Here is a 26,879-nt window from a genome sequence, read left to right on the forward strand (position 1 = left end):
CGTGTGTGTGTATGATGAGGGTGTGTGTGTGTGTATGATGAGGGTGTGTGTGTGTATGATGAGGGTGTGTGTGTGTATGATGAGGGTGTGTGTGTGTATGATGAGGGTGTGTGTGTGTATGATGAGGGTGTGTGTGTGTGAGATGAGGGTTTGTGTGTGTGAGATGAGGGTTTGTGTGTGTGAGATGAGGGTTTGTGTGTGTTTGATGAGGGTTTGTGCGTGTGTGTGGGATGAGGGTTTGTGTGTGTGAGGGAGGGTGTCCCAGGGGTTCCTTCAATATTCTTGGGAGGTCAAAAGGGCTCAGTGACTGGAAAAGTTTGGGAAACTCTGCCTTAAATTAAGAGACAGAATAGTATGTTGATGATATAAAACTAGATGGGAATGCAAGCTCTGTGGAGAACACAAAGACAGGTTAAGTGAGTGGGCAACAAGGTGGCACATTAGTGTGAAGTAATTCACTTCGGCCATAAGAATAGAAAAAGAGTATTTTTTAAAAGGCATGAAACTTGCAAATATTGATGTTCAGAGTGTTATGGGCGAGGTGTTTTCAGAATCCCAAAATGTATCATGGAGTTCAACCGACACCTCCCTTTATTTGTTGCTTTTCCCAGCACACGGCTTTTTTTCCCTTGGTGTGGGATTACAATTATGGACACGTGGGTTTTTAAACACAAAACACTGTTTATTCCATGAACTCAACTTAACATCTTAAATAAACATTGGATTTCTTAACACCCCTTACTTCAAAGACAACTCAGAAAATATTGCAACAGTAAATAATTCCTTAAACTGTTCCTTCAAACTTCCAAGAGAATTAACACCTTTAAACAAAATCACATCAGGTTAAAGGAACGTCTGAGGATCCTGGGATTATATTCATTGGAGTTTAGGAGGTTGAGGGGAGATCTAATTGAAACTTACAAGATAATGAATGACTTAGATGGGGTGGATGTAGGGAAGTTGTTTCCATGAGCAGGGGAGACTAGGACCCGGGGGCACAGCCTTAGAATAAAAGGGAGTCACTTTAGAACAGAGATGAGGAGAAATTTCTTCAGCCAGAGAGTGGTGGGTCTGTGGAATTCATTGCCACAGAGGGCGGTGGAGGCCGCGACGTTGAGTGTCTTTAAGACAGAAGTTGATAAATTCTTGATTTCTCGAGGAATTAAGGGCTATGGAGAGAGAGGGCGGGTAAATGGAGTTGAAATCAGCCATGATTGAATGGTGGAGTGGACTCGATGGGCCGAATGGCCTTGCTTCTGCTCCTATGTCTTATGGTCTTATATATATATATTTTTTTTCTTTTTTCTGTAGAATGGCAGAGATATATTAGCTTGGATGATTTCAGCTCCAGCACCTTGTTTTTTTTTCCTGCAGCTCTCTGGACACACACAGACACACACAGCCTGCTTTCTCCAACTGCAAAACTTGCAGCTCTCTGAAAACACACAGACACACACACTGCTTTCTAAACTGCAACTAAAAACCTGCAAAATGGCTGACCTGAGCTGAGCTCCACCCACTCTCTGACATCACTAATTTCTTAAAGGTACATTGCTTACACATCCATTTTTTAAAGGCACTCTTGCACAAGAGAGACTTGGGAACACAAAGTTAGCATGCAGGTACAACAAGCAATTAGAGGAAGCAAATTGCATGTATGTCTTTATTGCAAGGGAATTGGAGTACAAAGATTAAAGAACCCTTGCAACAGTTGTTATGGGGCTCATGTGCGACTGCACTTGGAATACTGGTGCAGTTTTGTACTCCATATTTAAGGAAAGATATACTTGCATTGGAGGCAATATGGCAAATGTTCACAAGGTTGATCCATTCAGAGGGCTGTAGAGCAGAGCTGCTTATTGGCTGTTGCGGGGGAAATTTGCATACGTCCGTGTGCTCACCCTAACTTGAAGGTGTACCTGAGCAAGAGACCCTAGCTGTTCAAATGAAGACAAGCATCCAGCAGAGGGCAGTAGAGCGGAGATGCTGATTGGCTGTTGCGGGGGAAATTTGCATACGTCCATGTGATCACCCTAACTTGAAGGTGGTTTGTAGAGGAGCTGTTGTCAGTTGACACTTAAACCCAAAACACTTCTTCAGTGTTCCCCTCCCTTCCCCCTCCTCTAACCAAAAAAAAACAACCGCTGTAAAGATCAAGAGGAAGGCTCAAGGGCAGGTAGAAGTAAAAAGACGTTGAACAGTGACGTTACAGCCTGCAGGTAAGGGATTGGCTGGTGACTGGTAAGTAGTTTTTCTTTTATTTTCCCTCCGGTGTTATTGTGCGGGGCGCAGAGGTTGCTGAGTGAGTGCTTGCTGAGAAGGGGAGCGAATAACAGGTGAGCTCTTTCTTTTTCTTTTTTTTTTATCGAGGTGGGATGGCAGGGCAGGTAGTGCAATGTTCTTCCTGAAGAATGTTTGAGATGAGGGACGCCGTCAGTGTCCCTGCTGATTTCATCTGTGGGAAGTGCACCCATCTCCAGCTCCTCCGAAACCACGTTAGGGAACTGGAGCTGGATGAACTTCGGATCATTCGGGAGGCAGAGGTGGTCATAGATAGAAGCTTCAGGGATGTAGTTACTCCGAAGAATAAAGATAGATGGGTGACGGTGGGAGGGGCTGGGAGGAAGCAGTCAGTACAGGGAGCCCCTGTGGTTGTTCCCCTTAGTAACAAGTATACCGCTTTGGATACTGTTGGGGGGGGGGGACTTACCAGGAGTAAGCCATGGGGTACAGGTCTCTGGCACAGAGTCTGTCCCTGTTGCTCAGAAGGGAAGGGGGGAAAGGAGTAGAGCATTAGTCATTGGACACTCCATAGTTAGGGGGATAGATAGGAGATTCTGTGGGAACGAGAGAGACTCGCGGTTGGTGTGTTGCCTCCCAGGTGCCAGGGTGCGCTATTGTCTCGGATCGTGTTTTTGGGATCCTTAAGGGGGAGGGGGAGCAGCCCCAAGTCGTGGTCCACATAGGTACCAAAGACATAGGTAGGGATAGGGATGTAAGGCAGGAATTCAGGGAGCTAGGGTGGAAACTTAGATCTAGGACAAACCGAGTTATTATCTCTGGGATGTTACCCGTGCCACGTGATAGCGAGACGAGGAATAGGGAAAGAGAGGAGTTGAACGCGTGGCTACAGGGATGGTGCAGGAGGGAGGGTTTCAGATTTCTGGATAATTGGGGCTCATTCTGGGGTCGGTGGGACCTCTACAAATGGGATGGTCTACACCTGGACCAGAGGGGTACCAATATCCTGGGGGGGAAATTTGCTAATGCTCTTCGGGGGGGTTTAAACTAGTTCAGCAGGGGCTTGGGAACCTGAATTGTAGCTCCAGTATACAGGAGGTTGAGAGTAGTGAGGCCATGAGTGAAGTTTCAAAGTTGCAGGAGTGTACCGCCAGGCAGGAAGGTGGTTTGAAGTGTGCCTTCAATGCCAGGAGCATCCGGAATAAGGTGGCTGAACTTGCAGCATGGGTTGGTACCTGTGACTTCGATGTTGTGGCCATTTCGGAGACATGGATAGAGCAGGGACAGGAATGGTTGTTGCAGGTGCCGGGGTTTAGATATTTCAGTAAGCTCAGGGAAGGTGGTAAAAGAGGGGATGGGGTGGCATTGTTAGTCAAGGACAGTATTACAGTGGCAGAAAGGACGTTTGATGAGGACTCGTCTACTGAGGTAGTATGGGCTGAGGTTAGAAACAGGAAAGAAGAGGTGACCCTGTTAGGGGTTTTCTATAGGCCTCTGAAAAGTTCCAGAGATGTAGAGGAAAGGATTGCAAAGATGATTCTGGATAGGAGCGAAAGCAACAGGGTAGTTGTTATGGAGGACTGTAACTTCCCAAATATTGACTGGAAACACTATAGTTCGAGTACTTTAGATGGGTCCGTTTTTGTCCAATGTGTGCAGGAGGGTTTCCTGACACAGTATGTAGATAGGCCAACGAGAGGCGAGGCCATATTGGATTTGGTACTGGGCAATGAACCAGGACAGGTGTTAGATTTGGAGGTAGGTGAGCACTTTGGTGATAGTGACCACAATTCGATTAAGTTTACTTTAGTGATAGAAAGGGATAGGTATATACCGCAGGGCAAGAGTTATATCTGGGCGAAAGGCAATTATGATGCGATGAAGCAAGACTTAGGATGCATCGGATGGGGAGGAAAACTGCAGGGGATGGGCACAATGGAAATGTGGAGCTTGTTCAAGGAACAGCTACTGCGTGTCCTTGATAAGTATGTACCTGTCAGGCAGGGAGGAAGTGGTCGAGCAAGGGAACCGTGGTTTACTAAAGACTTGAAGGTTTAGTTAGGGCGCTCGAGAGTTAGAAGTTAACTAGGAAGGACCTAAAGAGAGAGCTAAGAAGAGCCAGGAGGGGACATGAGAAGTCTTTGGCAGGTAGGATCAAGGATAACCCTAAAGCTTTCTATAGATATGTCAGGAATAAACGAATGACTAAGGTAAGAGTAGGGCCAGTCAAGGACAGTAGTGGGAAGTTTTGCTTGGAGTCCGAGGAGAAAGGAGAGGTGCTAAATGAATATTTTTTGTCAGTATTCACACAGGAAAAAGGCAATGTTGTCGAGGAGAATACTGAGATTCAGGCTACTAGACTAGAAGGGCTTGAGGTTCATGAGGAGGAGGTGTTAGGAGTTCTGGAAAGTGTGAAAATAAATAAGTCCCCTGGGCCGGATGGGATTTATCCTAGGATTCTCTGGGAAGCTAGGGAGGAGATTGCTGAGCCTTTGGCTTTGATCTTTAAGTCATCTTTGTCTACAGGAATAGTGTCAGAAGACTGGAGGATAGCAAATGTTGTCCCCTTGTTCAAGAATGGGAGTAGAAACAACCCCGGTAACTATAGACCAGTGAGCCTTACTTCTGTTGTGGGCAAAATCTTGGAAAGGTTTATAAGAGATAGGATGCATAATCATCTGGAAAGGAATAATTTGATTAGAGATAGTCAACACGTTTTGTGAAGGGTAGGTCGTGCCTCACAAACCTTATTGAGTTCTTTGAGAAGGTGACCAAACAGGTGGATGAGGGTAAAGCAGTTGATGTGGTGTATATGGATTTCAGTAAAGCGTTTGATAAGGTTCCCCACGATAGGCTACTGCAGAAAATACAGAGGCATGGGATTCAGGGTGATTTAGCAGTTTGGATCAGAAATTGGCTAGCTGGAAGAAGACAAAGGGTGGTGGTTGATGGGAAATGTTCAGACTGGAGTCCAGTTACTAGTGGTGTACCACAAGGATCTGTTTTGGGGTCTCTGCTGTTTGTCATTTCTATAAATGACCTGGAGGAGGGCGTAGAAGGATGGGTGAGTAAATTTGCAGATGACACTAAAGTCGGTGGAGTTGTGGACAGTGCTGAAGGATGTTACAGAGGAACATAGATAAGCTGCAGCGCTGGGCTGAGAGGTGGCAAATGGAGTTTAATGCAGAAAAGTGTCATTTTGGAAGGAATAACAGGAAGACAGAGTACTGGGCTAATGGTATGATCCTTGGTAGTGTGGATGAGCAGAGAAATCTCGGTGTCCATGTACATAGATCCCTGAAAGTTGCCACCCAGGTTGAGAGGGTTGTTAAGGCGTACGGTGTGTTGCTTTTATTGGTAGAGGGATTGAGTTTCGGAGCCATGATGTCATGTTGCAGCTGTACAAAACTCTGGTGCGGCCGCATTTGGAGTATTGCGTGCAATTCTGGTCGCCGCATTATAGGAAGGATGTGGAAGCATTGGAAAGGGTGCAGAGGAGATTTACCAGAATGTTGCCTGGTATGGAGGGAAGATCTTGTGAGGAAAGGCTGAGGGACCTGCAGCTGTTTTTGTTAGAAGAAGGTTAAGAGGTGACTTAATTGAGGCATACCAGATGATCAGAGGATTGGATAGGGTGGACAGTGAGAGCCTTTTTCCTCGGATGGTGATGTCTAGCACGAGGGGACATAGCTTTAAATTGAGGGGAGATAGATATAGGACAGATGTCAGAGGTAGGTTCTTTACTCAGAGAGTAGCAAGGGCGTGGAATGCCCTGCCTGCAACAGTAGTGGACTCGCCAACACTAAGGGCATTCAAATGGTCATTGAATAACATATGGACAATAAGGGAATAGTGTAGATGGGCTTTAGAGTGGTTTCACAGGTCGGTGCAACATTGAGGGCCGAAGAGCCTGTACTGCGCTGTAATGTTCTATGTTCTATTCTGATGACCGGGTTGTCCTATGATGCAAAGCTGAGTAAATTGCATCTAAATTCTCTGGTGGTTAGAAAAATGACAGGCAGTCTCATTGAAATATTTAAGATCATGAATGTGCTGGATAGTAGTTACTCGATTGCTTTCCCTGGCGGGGGAATCTAAAACAAGGGGACACCGTTTCAGGATAAGGAGCCAATCATTTAGGACTGAGAAAAGGAGGAATTTCTTCACTTACAGGGTTGTGAATCTTTGGAATTCTGTACCCCAAAGGGTTGTGGTGCAACAACTTTGAATATATTTAAGGCTGAGATAGACCAGATTTTGGTGTCTCGGAATGAAGAGATATGGGAGCAGGTGGGTAAGTGGAGTTGAAGCTCAAGGTCAGCCATGATCCTATTGAATGGTGGAGCAGGCTCGACAGGCCATATGTTCTTATCCTGCTCTTATGTTCTAATGGAACCCATCCTCCCTTTTTGCTCTTCCAATTGCCATCTTGTTGTATCTCATGAAAATGTTCTCTCGTTGCTGGAACATGGTTGCATGGGTATTCAGGAAGCCCTGGTGGGTAGCACGGTGGTGCAGTGGTAAGCATTGCTGCCTCACGGCACTGAGGTCCCAGGTTCAATCCTGGCCCTAGGTCACTGTCCGTATGGAGTTTGCCCATTCTCCCCATGTTTGCGCGGGTTTTGCCCCCACAACCCAAAGATGTGCAGGGTAGGTGGATTGGCCATGCTAAATTGCCCTTAATTGGAAAAAAATAATTGGGTATTCTAAATTTATTTAAAAAAAAGAAGCCCTGGTGAGATATATTCGGTAACGGTTAAGTTACCATCCTCCCAGATGACCGACCATAGGTTGCGTTCCCCTTTTGTGGGGGAGGGCTGACTGGTGGTGATTTAAACTGAGGTTCACCACACCTCAGGCGAGGGACAAGGTTGCGAACTCAGGGCCGTGAAAATGTTCAAGGACTCGGCCTCCACAGCTTCTTGGGTAAATAATTCCAAAGATTCACCACTCTTAGAATCAATTCTTCCTCAAATCTGTCTTAAATGAGCACTCCCTTATTCTGCGACTATGCCCTCTAGTCCTACACTCTCCCATGAGTGAAAACATCATCCCAACATTTTTTTACCATGCCTGTCCCAAAGATTTTTATATGTTCCATACGTACCACTTATTCTTCTGAATTCCAAGGAGTACAGCCCCAGCCTGTTCAGTCTTTCCTCATATGGCAGTCCCTCCATACCCAGGATCATCCCAGTAAACCTCTGTACTACCTTAAAGGATCTTTCCTTAAAATAAAGGGACCAAAACTGTATACTGTATTCTAAATGTGGCCTCAGTAATACCTTGCAGCAACACCTCTTTACTTTTATACTCTAGCTCCTTTGAAATAAAAGCCAGCAATCCTTTTGCCTTCCCTATTACCTTCTGGACCTGAATGCTAACTTTCTGGGTTTCATGAACAAGGACCCCCAACTCCCTTTGTGCTGCAGCTTTCTGCAGTCTTTATTTAAATAATAATCTGCATTCTCATTCTTTGTTCCAAAATGAACAATCTCGCGTTTTCCCACATTGCATTCTCTTTGCCCATTTTCTGCCCACTCCCTTAACTTGTCAATATCTCTCTGTAAACTGTTTATATCCTCCTTACAACCTGCCTTCCCTTCAACTGAATCCAATTCTGACAACCCGCGCACTGCAGCTGGAGATACTGACTATTGCTTAGGTGTGGGAATTGTGGCCAGTTGTTTTTCTCTAATGCTATAGCTGCTAGAATTGAGATCAGTTTTCAAGCGTTATGCTTATTCTTACATTGTTCCTCTCTTACCCCTGTGGAGGCCCTGATCCATGTCTTGGTTGCCTCTAAATTCTGCTATTCCAGTGCTTTCTTGCCTGGCATCCAACTTTGCACCCTCTACATTTAAGCTGTAACCAAAGCTGTGCCCTTACTCTAACTTGCACTCAGCCCCTTCGCTCATCACCCTTTTGCTTGCTGACATGTATTGGTTTGCAGTCCGCCAATGCCTTGAATTTAAACAAAAACTCATTGTCTGTTGAAATCTAGTCATAGGGATCCCCCTATATCTCTTTAATCTCTTCCAGCTCTTGATCCCTTGGAATATTTTACTACATAAATACAAGTTAGTTTCTTTTGTCCTTCCAAAATCTCACCTGCTTTTCTCATGGTATCCTACCTCACTTAGCCTCTGCACTCCTCTTCAATGATTTCAGTCTTCGTTTCTCCTCTCCTTACCGTCCCCACCCCTTAAATTCACTGACCTCCTGTCCTCTGTAAATTTTCTCTCCTTCCCATGTTCACAGGCATTTCCTAACAGAGTGGATCTGGGTGTGTGAAGGGTAGGTGGCTGTGGTTGGTAGGGTTTTGTTCGGTCCTCGCTGAGATTGAGGATAACCCCCCCTGGTGAGAGCTAATCCGTTTCTGGGTTTTCTTTTGAATTTGTAGATTCTTTGAGTTAGGAATCTGTGACTTCATCCTTCTTTGGCCTGGGCAGAGTTCGTATCCTGGAGAGGACTGGGTCCCTTCTGTTTCCACCTTGAGCCTGAGTTTTTCTTTCCCCTTGTTTGGTTCTCCCCTGGGCTTTTGTGGTGGTCAGGCAGTTGAGGTGGGAGGTTGCTCTGCTTATCCTATTTGTGACGGTGGTCGCTTTGAGCAAGGCTGGGTGTTCCCTCTCTTGTCTTCATGCAGGTTGGCTTTCTTATCCTGATCTTGTGTGTGTTTGGTCCCGCGTTTGGTCCTGCGTTTGTGCTGGGGAGGAGAGTGTTGGCCCTCTGTCCCAGAGTGCCTAATTATTGGGTGTCTTGATGATTCCTCTTCTCGGACAGGAGCCCTTCCCTCCTTGACTGGGGCTGAAAAACATCCTTTTATGGTGCATTGCTCTGGATGGGGCTGGAAAGGAATGGCTCAACTGGGGTATGGGTTTTCTTTTTTGGGAGGTATCCTAGACGCCCTGGGAGTAATAGTTTTTTGTGTTGGATGATGCTGGGCTAAGCTAGGCCCGGTACTGTGGCTATTGTTAGGCCCGCTACTGTGGCTATTGTTATCCCGGGGGCTCGGGGATGTCCCTCGGGGTGTTGGAGGGGTTTCCTGGGGGTGCTGGGGTTTGTTTCCTTTGCCTGTGGTGCACTGGGTTGGGGGATGGGTCGGGTTCTGTGCCTTGGTGAATATCCTGTGGTTCCCCTTGGGGAGGTGGGTCCTCCGCTTGTTGACTGTCATCTGGTGGGATAGCAGGGTAGGTCTGTTTTTTTCATTTGTCGTCCCTTTCTTTTCTGCCTTTGGAGGCTTGATGGGCCTGACCGCAGTCTAAATGTACTGTTATTGTTGCTGTTCCTCTCTTCCTCTCCTTTCGTTATAACTGTGGTTCTCCCTCGGGCCTGGGTTTGTTTTTTTGTTGCGTTGCGCAATATGCCTGTAGATCTGGGGTTTCCGTGAATATTCTTTTGTTTTTGCAAGGGTGGGTATGGCAAATTAGTCCCTTGCTCCTAGGTGGGTGCAGGTGATCTGGAATCCGGAAAGAGAAGGCTGGATTGGATCATTTCATGATGGTATTAAGCCAATTGTAATGCCATTCTTCTGATCTGTACTGTGCTCATGTGGGTTAAGTTGTATCTGGGTTTTTTTTTTCTTTGTGTGCTGTACTATTTTATAACTTTGTTGTGTAAATTTGTTTAAAAAATGTAAAATCTCAATAAACATAATTTTAAAAATTCTTGGTTACCTTCTCTTTGTTTTAGTCCCAGCAAATTTCCAATATGATTCTCTAATACTTGACCAGATCTCAGTCAAACATTGCAAAATGTTAGGAATACAGCTATTTTAAATTCTAAGCTGAATCTACATCAAAGTTTCTCATAACAGATCTAAACTTACACATTTTCTCTGGAACTGAGTTCCACAATGTGTTAACACACTCACCTCTGTGGGATCTGGGATTGAATCCAGTCCAAACGAGCGATGAAAGCCTCTTTGCTTTGAAGCCAAATGAACAAAATATCTTCAATTGGATGTGGATCTGTGACACAGAACCATTGCAATTTTAAGATAAACAACACAGACTCCTGGTGAGGGAAAATATAAAATGCTCGTGTAGCTGCCACAGTATAAGACAGCTTTATGTTTTGAATGCAGTGTGTGGTACTAATGTGGACATTCTTAAAATGGATGTTGAGTGTGCAAAACATTTCATTCTTCAACAGTGACTTGTGTAATCCGAGTACGAGAATGATTAAATCCATATAATTCTATTATTCATAACTGGGCTTTGAGACTCAACATTGCCAGTGTTTATGATTGTCGTGTATTTATTGCAAAACATTTTTGTAAATCAGACTGTTTGACTCTTCCATTAATTACACCATGCTGTAAGCTTTGAATATATCAAATTTTCACTTTTTGTAATTGCACAGCTTGTATCCGAAACTTATCAAAGCTGCTTTGAAGTACTTATTTTTTAAAGGAATAAATATAGAAGAAAAATCTTAAACTAATTTACAACTGAAATACATTGAACTTTCCCTTCCAGATACATTGGGCCAGAATATTCTGGTGCTCTTGAACAAATGGAAGATGCAATGAAGGAGTATTACACTTACACTGGTGAGCTGAAGCCATTGAGTTCACAAAGTGTTGGACAGCTTGTGGCTGTCAGTGCTGAAGAGGACTCCTGGTTAAGAGCACAGATTGTTTCAGTGGAAGCAACAAAAGCCAAGGTACAGACAATTATGTTTGGGCGAACCGTAATCTCTGAAACATTGTGGATTTTCCATATGAACAGTTTATTGAAGTCTCAATACCTTCTGTACTTTCCAATTGGGGAGACTAGCGTTTTTATTGAATGTTTAAAGAGGAACATGGGCCCAGCAGATGTTTTAAATGCTGAAAGCAGGATATCGTGCTGTCAAACAGTGGTAGGGTGGTGGTGGAGCCAGTTGAAAGTTGTAATCACCAATGTTCTCTCCAAGCTATGTAACAGTGTGGCCATGGAGCAGTCTGGCATTGTCATGCAGAGAAAATACAGGCAGTTTAACTGTCTTAAAAGGGACTGTGCAATGCAATAAGTCCATGCACAATAAGCAGAAGTTAAAGCGAACATTGATCTTTGCCATTGTTTTAATGCAACTGCTCAACGAGGTACATGGCACTCCAGTTGTCACTAGAATAGGAGCATTGTTTCATGACAGACATCAGACCCTAATCAAAGGTGAGAAAATAAAATGCCAAATACAGGAAAACAAAGGTACACAGGCAGATATGAAAAGACTAAGATTGATTTGATAAGTAGACAGAAAAAAACTTTTCCTTTTTTAAAAATAATTCAGTTTGAGAATACATTATATGTTTTGTGAAACAATACTCCTGTTGAAAAGCAACATATGCTTCTCTGTGCAATCAGCAATGTCATGGCATATCTTCTATTTTGCTATTGCAAAATTAGGGAAAAGGACATTTTCTATATTATATATAGTCATTATTTTCTGTCTCCTTATCTAAAGACATATTAAGTTAACATGCAGGTGTAGGAACCAATTACCAAGGCAATTGATGTGTTAGTTTTCATTGCAAGGAGGTTGGAGTACTAGAATAAAGAGTTTTGCTGCAATTATCAGGCTCAATGAGACCACACTGGAGCCTTTGTACAGTTTTCGTTTCCTTATCCAACGAAAGGTATCCTTGCGTTAGAGAGGGTGCAATGAGGTTAAATAGATTGACGTTTGGGATGAAGGGGTTTTCTCAATGAGAGACTGAGGTTGAAAATCCCTGATCCGAAATGCTTGGGGCCAAGTGTGAATCAGAATTTGTTTTTTTTTTGGATTTTAGAATAGACTGCACAGGTGCGGTTCGCATTGGGAACTGTGCATGTGCGGTATGTTGGGAACTGTGCATGTGCGGTGCACATTGTGAACTGCGCTTGTACGCCCCACGTTGTGAACTGCGCTTGTGCGGCGCATGTTGGGAACTGCGCTTGTGCAGAGCATTGCGAGCTGCACATGTGCGGTGCCCACTGGGAACTGCACAAGTGCAGCGCACTCAAGAAAGTGCGGATTTTGGAATTTTTCATATAAGGGATGCTCAACCTGTATAATGAACAGATGTTCAAGTTCAGAAGAATGAGAAATGACGGCACTGTAAATCTCAATTCTTAGAGGGCTTGATAGGTTAGTTATGAGAAGGCCGTTTCCTTGGCTGAAAAGTTGAACTCAAAGACATGGTTTCAGGTTAAGGGTTTGGCCGTTTAAGACTGAGATGAGAAATTTCTCCACTCAGCGGTGTGCACGTGCAGAAGAAAGCTGTGGATGCACAGTCGTTGAGTGTATTCAAGACCGAGATTAATTCTTTTTTGGACATAATGAATCGAAGGAGATGAGGATAAGACCGGAAAGTTGAGATTCGAGACTAGTCATGATGAAACCACTGACTTAACAAGTTGACATGATGGTTTAAAATGTTTTTTTTTTAAACTGCTCTCCGAAATGGCCTAATATGTCACTCAGTAGTACCAAACCACAGGAAAGTCAAAAAGGGGTAAAAGCAGATGGACTACCAGGCATTGGAAACGATAATGGCACACTTTGCAAATTGACCCTGTAAGATTATCATAGATTATCATAGAATTTACAGTGCAGAAGGAGGCCATTCAGCCAATCGAGTCTGCACCGGCTCTTGGAAAGAGCACCCTACCCAAGGTCAACACCGCCACCCAAGGTCAACACCGCCACCCTATCCCCATAACCCAGTAACCTCACCCAACACTAAGGGCAATTTTGGACACTAAGGGTATTTTATCATGGCCAATACACCTAACCTGCACATCTTTGGACTGTGGGAGGAAACCGGAGCACCCGGAGGAAACCCACACACCAACGGGGAGGATGTGCAGACTCCGCACAGACAGTGACCCAAGCCAGAATCGAACCTGGGACCCTGGAGCTGTGAAGCAATTGTGCTATCCACAAGGCTACCGTGCTGCCCCAAGGGCCTCCTTACTAGTACCTGGGGGCTTGTACCAAAATTGGGAGGGCTGTTCCACAGGTGAGTCACACAGCAACCCAACATATTCAGAAATGCCATATTCACCAATTCATAGCTATCGGTCAGTGTCCCACACAGCCTCGATCACCATCTCTGGATATGTTCTGTTCCACTAGCAGGGCAGATCCATCAGAGGGGATGCCATAGTAATATACAGTCACGAGGCAGTGGCCCTACAAGTCCTCAACAATGACCCCAAACCCCATGTGGTCTCATGGCATTATGTCAGACATCGGCAAGGAGACATACTCTTTACCACCCGTCACTACCTCTCAGCTGATGGATCAGTACACTTCTATGTGGAACACCATTTGGTGTAATGTACTCCAAATAGGAGACCTCAATGTCCATCAGCTGATGTGGCTCAGCAGCACCACTATTTGCTCAAATTGGCCGAGTCTAGGAAGACGTTTTTGCTTGACTGGACCTGTGGTAATTGGTGATCCAACCAGCAAATGAGAAAAAACATCGTTGACCACACTCTCCCCAATCCACCCATTGAAAATGCACCTGTCCATGACTGTTGGTATGACTCACCACCACACAGTCCTTGTGGAGATGAAGCCCGGTCTTCATACTGAGGTTATCATCCATTGTGTTGTGTGGGACTGCCACCTTGGTAAATAAGATAGATGCAGAACATATCTGGCAGCTTAAAACTGGGCATCATGAAGCGTGGGGGGGCTATCATTAGCAGCAGAATTGTATTCGACCACAATCTGTAACCTTATGACCTGGCATAACCTTCACTCTACGATCAAGCCAGGATATCAGCTTTGGTTCAGTGAGGGGCGTAGAGAGCATGCCGCAAGAGTAGTACCAGGCGCACCTTAAAATTAGATGTCAAGTTCGTGAAGCTACAACACAGGACTACATACATGCTGAAGAGCGGAGGCAGCATGCTACACAAAGCTAAGCATCCCACAATTAACATCACATCAAAGCTCTGCAATCCTACCTCATGTGGTAGGCAATTAAACAATTAACAAGAAGGAGAAGTTCCTCAAATATTCCCATTCTCCATGACGAGGGAGCCCAGCATAACAGTGCAAAAGACGAGGCTGAACCATTTGTCCAGCCAGAAGTGCCGAGTGGGTGATCCAGCTCTGCCTCTTCCTGGGGTCCCCAGCATTACAGATGCAAGTCTTCAGCCAATTTGAATAACACCATGATATTGAGAAATGGCTGAAGGCACTGGATTGAGCAAAGCCCTAACCACATCTCGGCTGTAATCCTGAAAACCTTTGCTTCCAGCCGAGTCCCTAGCCAAGATGTTTCAGTGCGGCTACAATTGCCATCTACCTAACGATATGGAAAATTGCCCAGATATGTCCTGTCAATAGAAAGCAGGACAAATTCAATCCAGCCAATTACTGCTCCATCAGTCTACTCTCCATCATCGGTTAAAATGACGGAAGATGTTGTCGATAGCACTATCAAGTGACACTTGCATAGCAATAGCCTGCTTAAGAATGGTCAGTTTGGGTTCTGTCAGGGCCACCTAGTATGTGACCTCATTACAGCCGAAGTCCAAACATGGACAAAAATAGAGATGAACATGAGGTGAGAGTGACTGCTCTTGGCATCAAGGCAGCATTTGACCAAGTGTGGCATTAATGATCCCTAGCAAAATTGAAGGCATTGGGAATTGCAGATTGGAGATAAAAAGGAAAATGATTATGGTTGGAGGCCAGTCACTTGCTTTACATCATGGCAGAGTTCCTCAATATATAGTGTTCGATGTCCAACCGTAATCAGCTCTTCACCAATGGCCATTTTTTCTCCATCATAAGGTTACAAATGGAGATGTTTGCTGATGATTGCACAGTTTTCCGCACATTTTACAATTCCGATACTGAAGTAGCTTGTGCGCATGTGGCCTGGACTGTATTCAAGCTTGGACTGATCAATAGCAAGTAACATTTGGGTGGTGACTTAAACTGTGTTCTGGACCCCAGGCTGGATAGCTCCAGACCCAAATCTCTGACTTCCATTAGGGGTGGCCAGGGTGTTGCTGTTTTTCATGGAACTGATTGGGTCTTTTGGTATCCGGGTGATAGTTTCTTCCTTTTTCTCACATGTGCACCAGGTATGCTCGAGTATTGACTTTTGTTTGGTTGGTAGGTCTCGCTCCTTTGTGGAGGTGGTGGGATACTTGCCGATTGCGATTTCAGACCATGCCCGACATTTTGTTGATTTGGCACTCGAGTCAGGTCCTCCCAACGTCCGCCATGGAGATTGGATATGTCATTATTAGTGGACAAAAGATTTTGTCAACACGTGTCAACCGCCATTGGGGAATATATTAAATTTAATACAAGTGACCCTATCTCACATCCTACGCTGGAGGAGCCCTTAAAGTGGTTATCGGGGGGAGATAATTTTTCCCACAAAGTGCACATGGTAAAGACAGCGAGGGCGGAGCGGCAGAGGCTGGTGGGGCTCCATTCTTGAGCTGGACCATCAGTTTTCACTTGTCCCAACCCTGGAGCTGTTAGCAAGTAGGAAACAACTACAGACACAATTTGAATTAGGATCAATGGATAAGGCTGTGGGTAACTGCGATGTTCGAGGGGTGTATTTTATGAACATTGGGAGAAGGCCAGTTGCCTCTTAGATCACCAGCTGAGATAGCAGGCAGTTTCCTGGGAGATTGTACAGGTACGTAACTCGAGTGGCAGCCTGGATTCCTTCCCACCTCAGATCAATATGACTTTTGAAACGCTTTTCGGGATCTCTATAGATCAGGGGCGAAATTCTCCTACCCGCCCCGCCACATTTCTGCGCCGACCGGCCGGCGGGAGTCTCCGTAACACCGGCCGGTCAATGGGGTTTCCCATTGTGGGGCACCCCCACGCCGTCGGGAAACCCCCGAGCGCCGGCAGAACGGAGACTCCTGCCGGCGGCGAATGACGCCCCAGATCTCTGGCGAAGAGTTCAGCCATGACTGCATTTTTGGATGGATTATTCATCCCAGCTGTGGAGGGGAGAGGAGTGAATCCCCGTTGGGCCATGAGGAAATTATGAAATGTATTGGGTGATGCAGACGAGTAAACCTCCTAGCCCTGGTGGCTTCCCCATTGAGTTTTATAAGAAGTTTGTGGAGCAATTGGTACTCTAATTTAAATATGTTTAACGACTCCTTATCCCGAAGTTTGTTGCCCTTTGAACTTGAGCAGGCCTCTATTTCCTTGATTCTTAAGAAAGACAAGGGGCGGGATTCTCCCCTACCCGGCGGGGTGGGGGGGGGGGGGGGGGGGGTCCCGGCGTGATGGAGTGGCGGGATCCACTCCGGCTCGGGCCACCCCAAAGATGCGGAATTCGCCGCACCTTTACGGGCCAAGCCCTCACCTTGAGGGGCTAGGCCCGCGCCGGAGTGGTTTCTGCTCCGCCGGCTGGCGGGAAAGGCCTTTGGCGCCATGCCAGCCGGCGCCAAAAGGTCTTCGTCAGGCGATGCATGCGCGGGAGCGTCAGCGGCCGCTCAAGGCATCCCTGCGGGCATGCGCAGGGGAGGGGGTCTCTTCCGCCTCCGCCATAGTGAAGACCATGGCGAAGGCGGAAGAAAAACAGTGCCCCCACAGCACAGGCCTGCCCGCGGATCGGTGGGGCCCCGATCGCGGGCCAGGCCGCCGTGGGGGCACCCCCCCGGGGCCAGATCGCCCCCCGGAGCCCGCCCGCGACGCCTGCTCCCGTCGTTCAAATGATGGTTGAATCCACGCCGGTGGGACAGGCATTCCAGCAGCGGGACTTCGTCCCATCGCGGGCCGAAGAATCACTGGGTGTGGGCCCGCCGACCAGCGCGGCACCATTCCCGCCCCCGCCAAATATCTGGTGGCGGAGAATTCGGGACACGGCGGGGGCGGGATTCACGCCAGCCCCCGGTGATTCTCCGACCCGGTGTGGGGTCGGAGAATCGCGCCCCAGGTCTCAGTTGAGTGTGGGCCGTATCTACCTATTTCACTTTTAAATGTTAAGTTATTTGCTAAAGCGCTGGTACTGCAGTTGGAGCCCTGCCTTCCAGTCTCAGAAGACCAGACAGGTTTCATCAAGGGTCGGCAAACGTCGGCCAGTATACATTGCCTGTTTAATGTTGTTCTCTTCCCCGTTCCTTTTCAATGCTGAAAAGACGTTTGGTAGAGTGAAATGGAAATATCTCTTTGAGATTCTTGGGCGGTTTGGATTACATCCTGCATTTGTTACACTGCTGGTGTTCGCACAAATAAATGCTTTAAACTTTGGCTACTTTGTGCTGAATAGGGGCATGAGGCAGGGATGTCCATTGTCTCTGCCCCTGTTTGCTTTGGCAATAGATCCGCTTGCCATAGTGCTGAGATCTTCTAGTAAGTGGAAGGGCATAAGTCGGGAAGGAGTGGTGCATTAGGATGTCCTTGTACACGAATAACCTGCTTCTTTATATTACGGACCCAGTATCCATTATGGATGAGATAATTAAACTGCTTGGGAGTTTTGGCTCCTTCTCTGGGTATAAGTTGAATTTGGATAAGAGAAAATATTTTCTGATTAACCCCTGGGGAGGGGAGCCTATCTGGTGATGTTAACTTTTGCCTTGCCAAATCTAGCTTTCATGATCTGGGAATCCGGGTAGCCCATGATTGGGCCTCGCTTCATAAATTATATCAGTCTGGTTAATGGTGTCAAATCTGACTTACATAAGTGGGACAATCTCTGCCTGTTCTTGACAGGCAGGGTTTAACTATTAAAATGAAGTTTTTTATTTATTTTTCAATGTCTCCCCACTTTTCTCCCCAAGCCCTTCTTTGTCAAAGTTAATAAATTAGTGTCCTCATTTATTTGGCCGGTTAAGACCCCACGGATCTGTAGGGTGTTCCTCCACGGAGATGGGTAATTAGGAGGCTTGACTTTACCCAGTTTATTATTTTACTATTGGGCAGTGCTGTTGAAATCTCACCACTATTCTTAGAAGTCCCCCTATACCAAAAAGGGCCAACATTCTAAATGGTGAACAGGGATTCTCATTCCCGACTTCGATGCAGGCTTCAGTGGATGCTATTCAGGTCAAACTATGTTTTCAAGTTATCCCCCGGTATAACCCATACCTTCATCGAAGATTTCATCTACTTACCACTGAGTAGCATCAATCCTGGGTCCCGCGTTACTAAGTAAGCAAAGTAGACTTTGGAATAACCACTATTTCAGGTTAAATTAAGTTATTTTATTATTATATTTTTTTCTTTTAAAAGCTGTAAATACTTTCTTTACAGAAAGGAAAAAGATCTTGCTTCTGGATCCTTCTGGTTGGTTGACGGGACCTTCAGGCCCACCTTGACAATCAATCTTCTTTAAAGTCTGGTCTTCTTTAGATTTATTCACTGGTTAGCTTGGTTGCTGTGTCCTATCTTTCCCATATACCGAGCAAGGAGAGCTGACTCTGCTGGCTGTCTCTGAGCTGACTCTGCCTACTCTTTAAATTCTAGTCTTCTTTAGATGTATTGGCTGTTTTAGCTTGACTGCTTTGCCCTGTCCCTTTCCCATGGCCAAGCTGATTATTCTGACTCTGAGCTGCTTGTTCTTCTCTGCTTCTCTGCCTCTCTGTTTCTCTCTCAGTTCTGGTTCTGGCTGCTGTCCCCTTTTTTCGGGTTTATATATTTTTCTAACAGTTATCTAGTTTTTATGACTTTATTGTAAAGTAACTCTTATTTTCTTTGATTGTAAAAAGTATCTTTGATCTAAACATTCTAATCCAACCAAGTATTCATTTTGACATAACCTCACCTCTCAGGTCTCTGATTCTCAGGTCTCTGATTACATTGTTTCTTTTGTGATGTTCAAAGATCCTTTGTGATATTCAAAAATGCTTTGGTTTCAAGAGGTGTGAATTTTGGTTTGGTTCCTGTCATTTCTATAGTTTTATTTTCCAATTGTGTCCTCAGCTCATAATTTTGACTTTGATTTTGGCTTTGAATTATGTTTCTCGTAGACTGATAGTCTCCAGTTTTCTTTAATTTACCTGGTATTAGCAAAATTTCACACCTAGAATTGTCACCAAATTCAACTGAACCTCATCCTTTCCTTTCCAGCTGCTTACTAAGATAGTTAATTTCAATTAAGGTGTGAGCCATTGTTTTTGGCTTCATTCAAAATCCTGTGTGTTTGCTAAGCCTGTTTGACCAAGGATATCTGCATTTTACAATCCTGCTCTTTGCAGCTGCTGTTAACCCTTTGTGGAATCTTTCCCTGTATCCTCATGTTTCTCTCCGACCAGATATTGCCAGACTTCCATGTTTCAAATGACACGTCTTTCCATATTTTCAATAACAGCAGCCAATATTCAGAAAGTACTGTTGTGGTTCAGTGATCCGGGTTCTGTGCAGGAGCAGGGGCTCTAGCCTTGGTGCAATAGTAGCCATACCACTGCCATTCTCTCCAGTAAGATTTTCCCTGAATATCTGCCACCTTTGGGACACATGAGGTCACCCAACCAAGCGGAGTTGGATTCCTCCACCCAAGCACCCAACAGCCATACACCATTATGACTTGGAACTATATTGCTGTTATTTCACTGATGCTGTGTCAAAATCATGGAATGCCATTCTTAATAGTACTGTGGGTTCATCAACACCATATAGATTTCAGTGATTCAAGTAGGCAGCTCACCACCATCTCCAAGGACAGGTTTGTGCAATGTATTTGTCCTTGCCAGCAATTCTCATCCCATTTTTTAAAAAAAAGCATGTGGATTAGTTGGGTTTATAAATAGAGGCATAAAATAGAAAAGCAAAGAAATCAAGCTGAAGCTTTATAAATCAGTGGTTGGGGTAATCCCGACAACTTTGTGTCCCATCAGAAATTTTGAGGTAATAGCTCCATCGGCAAAAGGATTTGTCTTCAATGGTTGGATGCGATAAGGGATATACACCGAACTCCAGTCGGAGGAGTGAAAAGTGTAGGAGGGGAATGCAAAACTCGGTGTTTAGAAATGTATTGCAATGCTCAAACCATGCGCTTGAAACACCATGATGTGGAGATGCCGGCGTTGGACTGGGGTAGGCACAGTAAGAAGTCTTACAACACCAGCTTAAAGTCCAACAGGTTTATTTGGAATCATTAGCTTTTGGAGCACAGCTCCTCCATCATGTAATGATCCACTCACCTGATGAAGGGGATGCGCTCCGAAAGCTAGTGATTCCAAATAAACCTGTTGGACTTTGACTTGAAACACCATAGCATACAAGGTTACGGACCAAGTGCTGGAAAATGGGATTAGAATAGACAGGTGCTTGATGGCGTGGCCATCGTAGACACAATGGGCCAAAGGGAGTCTTTGTGCTTTAAATGCTGTGATTCTATGTTGTAGGATGCTGTACAGAGTATCTATGATCAAAAGTGTGAAACTTCTGAACTAGTGGCAGGCCAGAGATATTGGTTTGCTGGGCATAATAAATAACACGCAACCCTTTGTGTGAATGGTAAGGAATATACACAAAGAAAATACATTACATGGATCAATAAAGTAAATAGTAATAAAATATAACCAGCCTTTCATGTTAGCCTTGGTTAAATGCTTTCACTATTACCTCAGTCAGGTCATAGAATCATATCCCAAATAGGATCATATCACACACTTTAGCTGTGTGACTGTGATTGCAGTGCACTATACCTCTTTGCAATCTTTGACATAATTGAACTTATATCCTGCTTCAAACCCTCACTCCCATCTTTCAGCTGAATGGGGCTTACCTCGCCTGGTTCCAATCTTAGTTATGAAAAGGCACTGGTGGGTAGGAGTCGGGGAAATCCCAAGATATTTCAGAAGTATAGTAAGGGGAAGAAGATAACCAGGGAAAGAGTAGGGCCAATAGAGATCAAGGGGGCAATCTGTGTGTGGAGTTGGAGGACATTGGTAGGGTGTTAATGAGTACTTCACATCGGTCTTCACTCGGGAGAAGAATTTGGGGAGAGAGGGACTGAGGTTCTTGAACAGTTTGATGTCAGGAGTGAGGAATTGGCGATTTTGGCAGGCTTAAAAGTGGATAAATCACCAGATCTGGATGATTATATCCCAGGCTGATGTGAGAGGCAAGGGAGGAAATTACAGGGCTCTGACCCAAATTTTTTATTATTCGCTGGCCACGGGAGGTACCAGAGGATTTGAGGACAGCTAATGTAGTTCCACTTTTCAAGAAGGGGAGTTGAGAAAAACCAGGGAATTGCAGACCATTGAGTTTCTCATCAGTGGTAGGGAAAATATTGGATAAAGTTCTGAAGGAGTAAATGAATTTCCACTTGAAGAGGCAAGGTTTTATCAGGATTAGTCAGCATGGCTTTATCAGAGGGAAGTCATGCCTAACCAATTTCATAGAATTATAGAATCCCTACAGTGCAGAAATAGGCCATTCGGCCTATCGAGTCACCACTGACCCTCCGAAAGAGCACCCCACCTAGGCCCACTCCTCCACCCTGTCCCTGCAACCCCACCCACCCGACACTAAGGGGCAATTTAGCATGGCCAATCCATCTAACCTGCACATCTTTGGACTGAGAGGGGAAACCGGAGCTCCAGGAGGGAACCGGAGCTCCAGGAGGAAACCCAGGCAGACACTGGAAGAATATGCAAACACCACACAGTCACCCAAGGCCGGAATTGAACCCGTGTCCCACGCTGTGAGGCAGCAGTGCTAACCACTATGCCACATGCCACCCAATTTGATTGCATTTTTCAAAGAGTTGATCGGGTGTAGTGCAGTTGATGTAGTTTATATGGATTTCAGCAACGCCTTTGACATGTGGCAGGGTGGTTAATAGTGAAGAAGAAGGTCTTGGGCTACAGGAAGATGTAAATTGGTTGGTCAGGTGGCTCGATCAGTGGCAGATGGAATTTAACCCTGAAAAGTGTGAGGTCATACTCTTTGGAAGGAGTAACAAGACATAGGAGTACTCAGTGAATGGCAGCACACTTGGAAGCTCCGGAACAGAGGGATTTTGGGGTGCTTGTTCACAGACCCTTGAAGGTGACAAGACAGGTTAATAGGACCAAGTGCTAAAATGTGGAATTAGTGTACATTTAGTGTCATTTTATTGGTGCAGACTTGATGGACCTCTTCTTTCCCCTGAATTCCTGGAACAGCTTTCCTTGCCATCTCTGCAACATTCCTACCAGAGTCTATCCTTGACCTATTCACGTTTTTCATGTATTTGCTGGCCCTTGGTAACATTGTCCAAAACAGGCATCAGGTTCCATATGTGCAGGTAGGACTCTCAGTTCTCACCATCACCCCCCTGATCTGTTGTTGAATGGCTTGGTCCAGGATGAAACAAAATTTCCTTCAGTTATACATTGGAAGTACTCAAGCTAATTGACTTGGGTTCCCACCACAAGATACTTTGCTTAGCCACCAATTTCATTTCCAAACGTGGCCACTGTCTCAAACGGAATCAGATGATTTGCAATCTTGACTCAGTAAAGGGTACAAGCAAGGATCTGTGTCCATGCTTGCTGGTACAAATGGCTCTGTCCAACACTAGACTGATGCTGGGTGCAGGTCATGGGCCCTCTTACATCACTGTGTGGCCGCTATTATATTCGGGGCCACATTAACCCTATATGTGCCTGGCCATTACAATTACTTCCTCTGCGCACCACACCACTCCCCCTAGACTTTATCTGATGTATTTTAAATGATTATAATTTACCTTTGTCTTACATTGTATATTTTTGATAGTAATAACATTCTCATCACTACATTATCATTACCCCACTAATTCCTCAAGGTTCAGATAGCCTAGATGCCTTATAATCCTTCCATATACTAGAGGAGAAACGATAGGCTCTGTCACTGCTGGTTCTTCCTGTAGATTTGGAGGTTGTTCTGGCATTTGGGTATGTTCCTCGATATCTCAGCATCGCACAGTGGACAGTCTAGGGATGAGGAGGAGACTGCTTCTGTTTCTCTTGACTGCCCTCTGCAGTGTCAACCAGGTAGGAGCAATGTTGGTAGCCATTCTTTCTCATAACATGACCTTCTCTCTCGATGTCTTTAATCCAGACCCTGTCACCTTTTTATAATTGCGGCAAATGTCTGTTGCAGGCAGAAGCTTGCTTGGATGTCCTGATCATCATTGGTTTCCAACCTTGGTATGAATTTTTCAACAGGATTGGAAGTTGTGTGCTGAGTTTCCTGCCCTTCAGGGGTTCAGATGGGACAGACCACATTGTAAAGCAGTGGATCGGTATGTGAGAATTGCTGTGGGGAAGTCCTTGTTCTTTTTCTGGAGGGCTTTTACTGTGCAGCCCCCTTTTTTCAGCCTCCCCATTTGACTGTGGGTACATTAAGGAACTGGTATGGTGGTGAGAGCTCGATATGGTGGCAAAGTGCTCATTTGAAAATTGTGGGTTATTCTTGGGCATGATCCCGTCCAAGATGTGGCTCGTGAATATCTCTTCTGGTGCCTTAATTATTGCCTCTACTTCAGTCACATATAGTTACTTCACCTCAGCCCATCTGGAGAAGTAGTCCATCATTATAATGAAAGATTTACTGTTTGAGACAAACCGGTTGAAGCCCAGCCTCTCATGGCCTGGCTGGGAATTTCTGGGAATGAGGAGTTCTCTGTGGTCCTGCCTGTGCAACACATGCACCTGCCAATTCGCAATAGTGTTTTTAGCCATTTTGCAAATGCTTGGCCACCACACAGTGGATTGGGCCTGTGCTTAGCACTGAATGGTGCCCAGGTGGCATTGTTGTATTTTTCTGAAGGACCTCTGGCTGCAGTGAGACTGGGATGACCAACTGCTCATCATTGACCAGGAGGTAATCTATATTCATGAAGTGTTTTTGTTGTTCAAAACAGGTCCCTCTGTTTGGTCTCTACTGAGGCCATCCTTGTTCTCAGTATCTGCAGATGCGGGGCATTCCATCACACATTTGTTTCTCCCAGATCTGTTAGAATGTATTTGTGGTTGCTGACAGGTGTCTGCTCATCAATTAGGAGTATGCTTCCATCTCTTCAGTGAGATTGCTGTCCTGTTTTGTCGGAATCCAACTGTGGCCCTGGAAAGCGTCTGCTGTTATCTGGTTTTGCCTTGGACTTGAACGTCTCATAGGCAAACCTTGCGAAGCTCAGGAAAGTCCTCTGAATTCTGGGAGGCATCTTTGTTAGTTTGTTCTTGTCAGTAAGGAGGTTTGTGGCTTTTTTCGATTGTGACCTTGAGGCTGATATAATCTGAAAACCTTTTGCATGCCCACATGACTGCGAGGGTTCCTTCTATGACGGCGTACCTTGTCTTCGTGTCCCACAGCCCTCTGGAAGCATAGTACGCAGGTTGGTGACTTCCATCCAGTTGTTCCTGGTACAGTGGATCAAGCATCTACTGTAATGGTGATGCATTGGACCGGGTGATAGTGGGCCAGAATGTTAGTGGAGAGCAGCATAGCCTTGATTCAAGTCAAAGCTTGCTCTTGATATGAGCCCCAATACTGTGCTTGGTCTTTCTTAAGTAGATGCCTCAAGAGTTCTGCGATCTGTACCAAATTCGGTAAAAGATTTGCCAGCTTGTTCACCCAACCCCAAAAATTGCTGAAGGTCTGGAACTCGGTGATAGCCTTGGTTTTTTTGTGGATCTGTCTTAATGCCTTTATTGCTGATGATGTGGCCCGGGAATCAAATTGATGTATTGAAAAACCCATGATTGTGATTCAGCATTAGCCCTGCTTCCTGCAGATTCTTTAAGATTTCAGTGAGTCTATCATTATGTTCACCCATCATTGTACCATGGACGTCTCCTTGAGGCCCTGCAAAATGGCTGACTTCGTACGTTGGAATATTTGCAATGCTGACATGATTCCAAGTGGCAGGCAGTTCAGGCAGAATCTGCCAAAGGGTTAATAAATGTTGTCAGCAACTGGACATTTTGTCAAGGAGTTGCCAAAAGCTGCTGTTTGCATCATCTTCGAGAGGCTTTCATCCACGTAGGACATAGTTTGTACTCCTGGCTACAGTTTTGAGCTGTGTCGGGATGACACAGCTACGAATGGACCCATTCAGTTTTGGGAGTGGGTCCATCCTGAAGACCATGCAGTTGGTTGTGTGACTGGGAAGATGACTCCCATGCATGCCATCTTGTCCAGCTGCTGCTACACCTGCTTCATGAGTGGGTGAGGAATTATACCCTAGTTTGAATCGGCACACCGGTTTAGTATCCCCTCTCTGTGATTCTATGTGTTTTCAGTCACCCCACTCCCATGAAGAGTTTGGGAACTCACATTGGTATTTGGAGCCAGACCCTTGCTGGCTGACCTTATCAATCTTCTATAACAGGTTATGGTTCATTACAGCTTAGTCTTGAACAGTCCTAGTTGTGGATCACAAAGAGGCTCTCATAGATTGTTTTATCTTGTATCTCAGAGTCGCCGGCATGGTGCCTTTCACTGGAAGCTTTAAGCTTGCTGCCCCATATAGGGCGTCATGGGTAGCGTCGCTGAATTTTTTTCCTCAAATCTACCAGCATTTTAGTTTTTCTCTGCATTTTGTGCACTGTCTTGGTTTTTTCCACAAGCTGTCACCATGTTGTAGGGTGCTGGTTACAATTCGGTAGGCCTGAAGAGGTCCTTATGGTCACATGTAGATTAACTGAAAGTCTTTCTTGATTCTTAGAACTATTTAAAATTTATAAATATACAGTAAAGAGTACTGGCTCGGAACGGTTTTTGCTAGCTGGTACACATAGCTTTGTCCAGCACCCCTGGGTGCTGATCATCTCTTATATCACTCTGTGGGTGGTACTGTACTCAGTCCTATATTAACTCTGTATGTGCCAGACCCTTGTACTACAATATGCACACAGCAAATAAATAGGCTGCAGGAGTTGCAATGAGAAAAGAGCACATCAAAAAATTCTATTAGGGAGTTCTTTATAAAATTCTGAGAAACTGCTAGTCTGATTTATTCCGTTGTAACAGTCTGGTCACTTCCAATTGCCTTGGCCTGGTGGATTCTCTCATGAGTACACATTGTGTAAGAATAATTAGGAAGTCAGTTGTGAAATATGGGTCAGTGTGTATGCCTAAAGTGAAACAGAAAATACACACCAGTTCAAGTCAGTATCTACAAGGAAAAAATACATTCCGTTGTATACTTTTAAAATATAACCATTTCAGTAAAGGGGGAAATAGGTGGGTGTTAAGGAGAATCAACACCAATAAATAACGGAGGGAATTAATGGGATTATGACCTGAAAACAACTAAGCTCACTACTATTAAATGTTGTTTTTCTCATTCCAGTCACTGATCTGTGTATTTCCAGAATTTGAAAAGTTTCGCTATTACCCTTGTAACCTCACAATTTCAAAGTTTTTGTTTGCATTTCAAATAACATGAGTGGAAATCTTTTGGCAACAACTGTTTTTCTTTCAGGTGTTCTTCGTGGATCATGGGTTTAATGAGGTTGTTGACAAGACTAGGCTGTACAAGTTAGATGCAAGATTTTCCACCTTGTCCTTTCAAGCTGCAAAATGCAAACTAGCAGGCAAGTAAAACTCATTTTACATGTTGATGAAAAGGACTTTATAGTTTGTCTATTGCACTAATGTAGTCTTTCAGTCCAAAATTTAAAACGCTCTTTTCTTTTCCATTCACTTAAAAATCATTTTTAAATCAATATACACCATAAAAT

At 44.9% G+C, this 26,879-nt stretch overlaps 1 protein-coding gene across 7 annotated transcripts in view; it reads left to right on the forward strand.

Moving 5' to 3' along the window:
* LOC140429667 (tudor domain-containing protein 7-like) overlaps positions 1 to 26,879 on the forward strand; it is a 197,622-nt gene that overhangs the window by 112,630 nt on the left and 58,113 nt on the right. For all 7 annotated transcript variants that reach the window (XM_072516953.1, XM_072516949.1, XM_072516954.1 and 4 more), the window contains 2 exons: positions 10,722 to 10,908; positions 26,621 to 26,732. In XM_072516953.1, coding sequence (XP_072373054.1) covers positions 10,722 to 10,908; positions 26,621 to 26,732 — 299 coding nt within the window. The remainder of the gene's footprint in view (positions 1 to 10,721; positions 10,909 to 26,620; positions 26,733 to 26,879) is intronic.

The sequence above is a fragment of the Scyliorhinus torazame genome, chromosome 9 (genome assembly GCF_047496885.1).
Source record: "Scyliorhinus torazame isolate Kashiwa2021f chromosome 9, sScyTor2.1, whole genome shotgun sequence".
Classification (NCBI taxonomy): domain Eukaryota; kingdom Metazoa; phylum Chordata; class Chondrichthyes; order Carcharhiniformes; family Scyliorhinidae; genus Scyliorhinus; species Scyliorhinus torazame.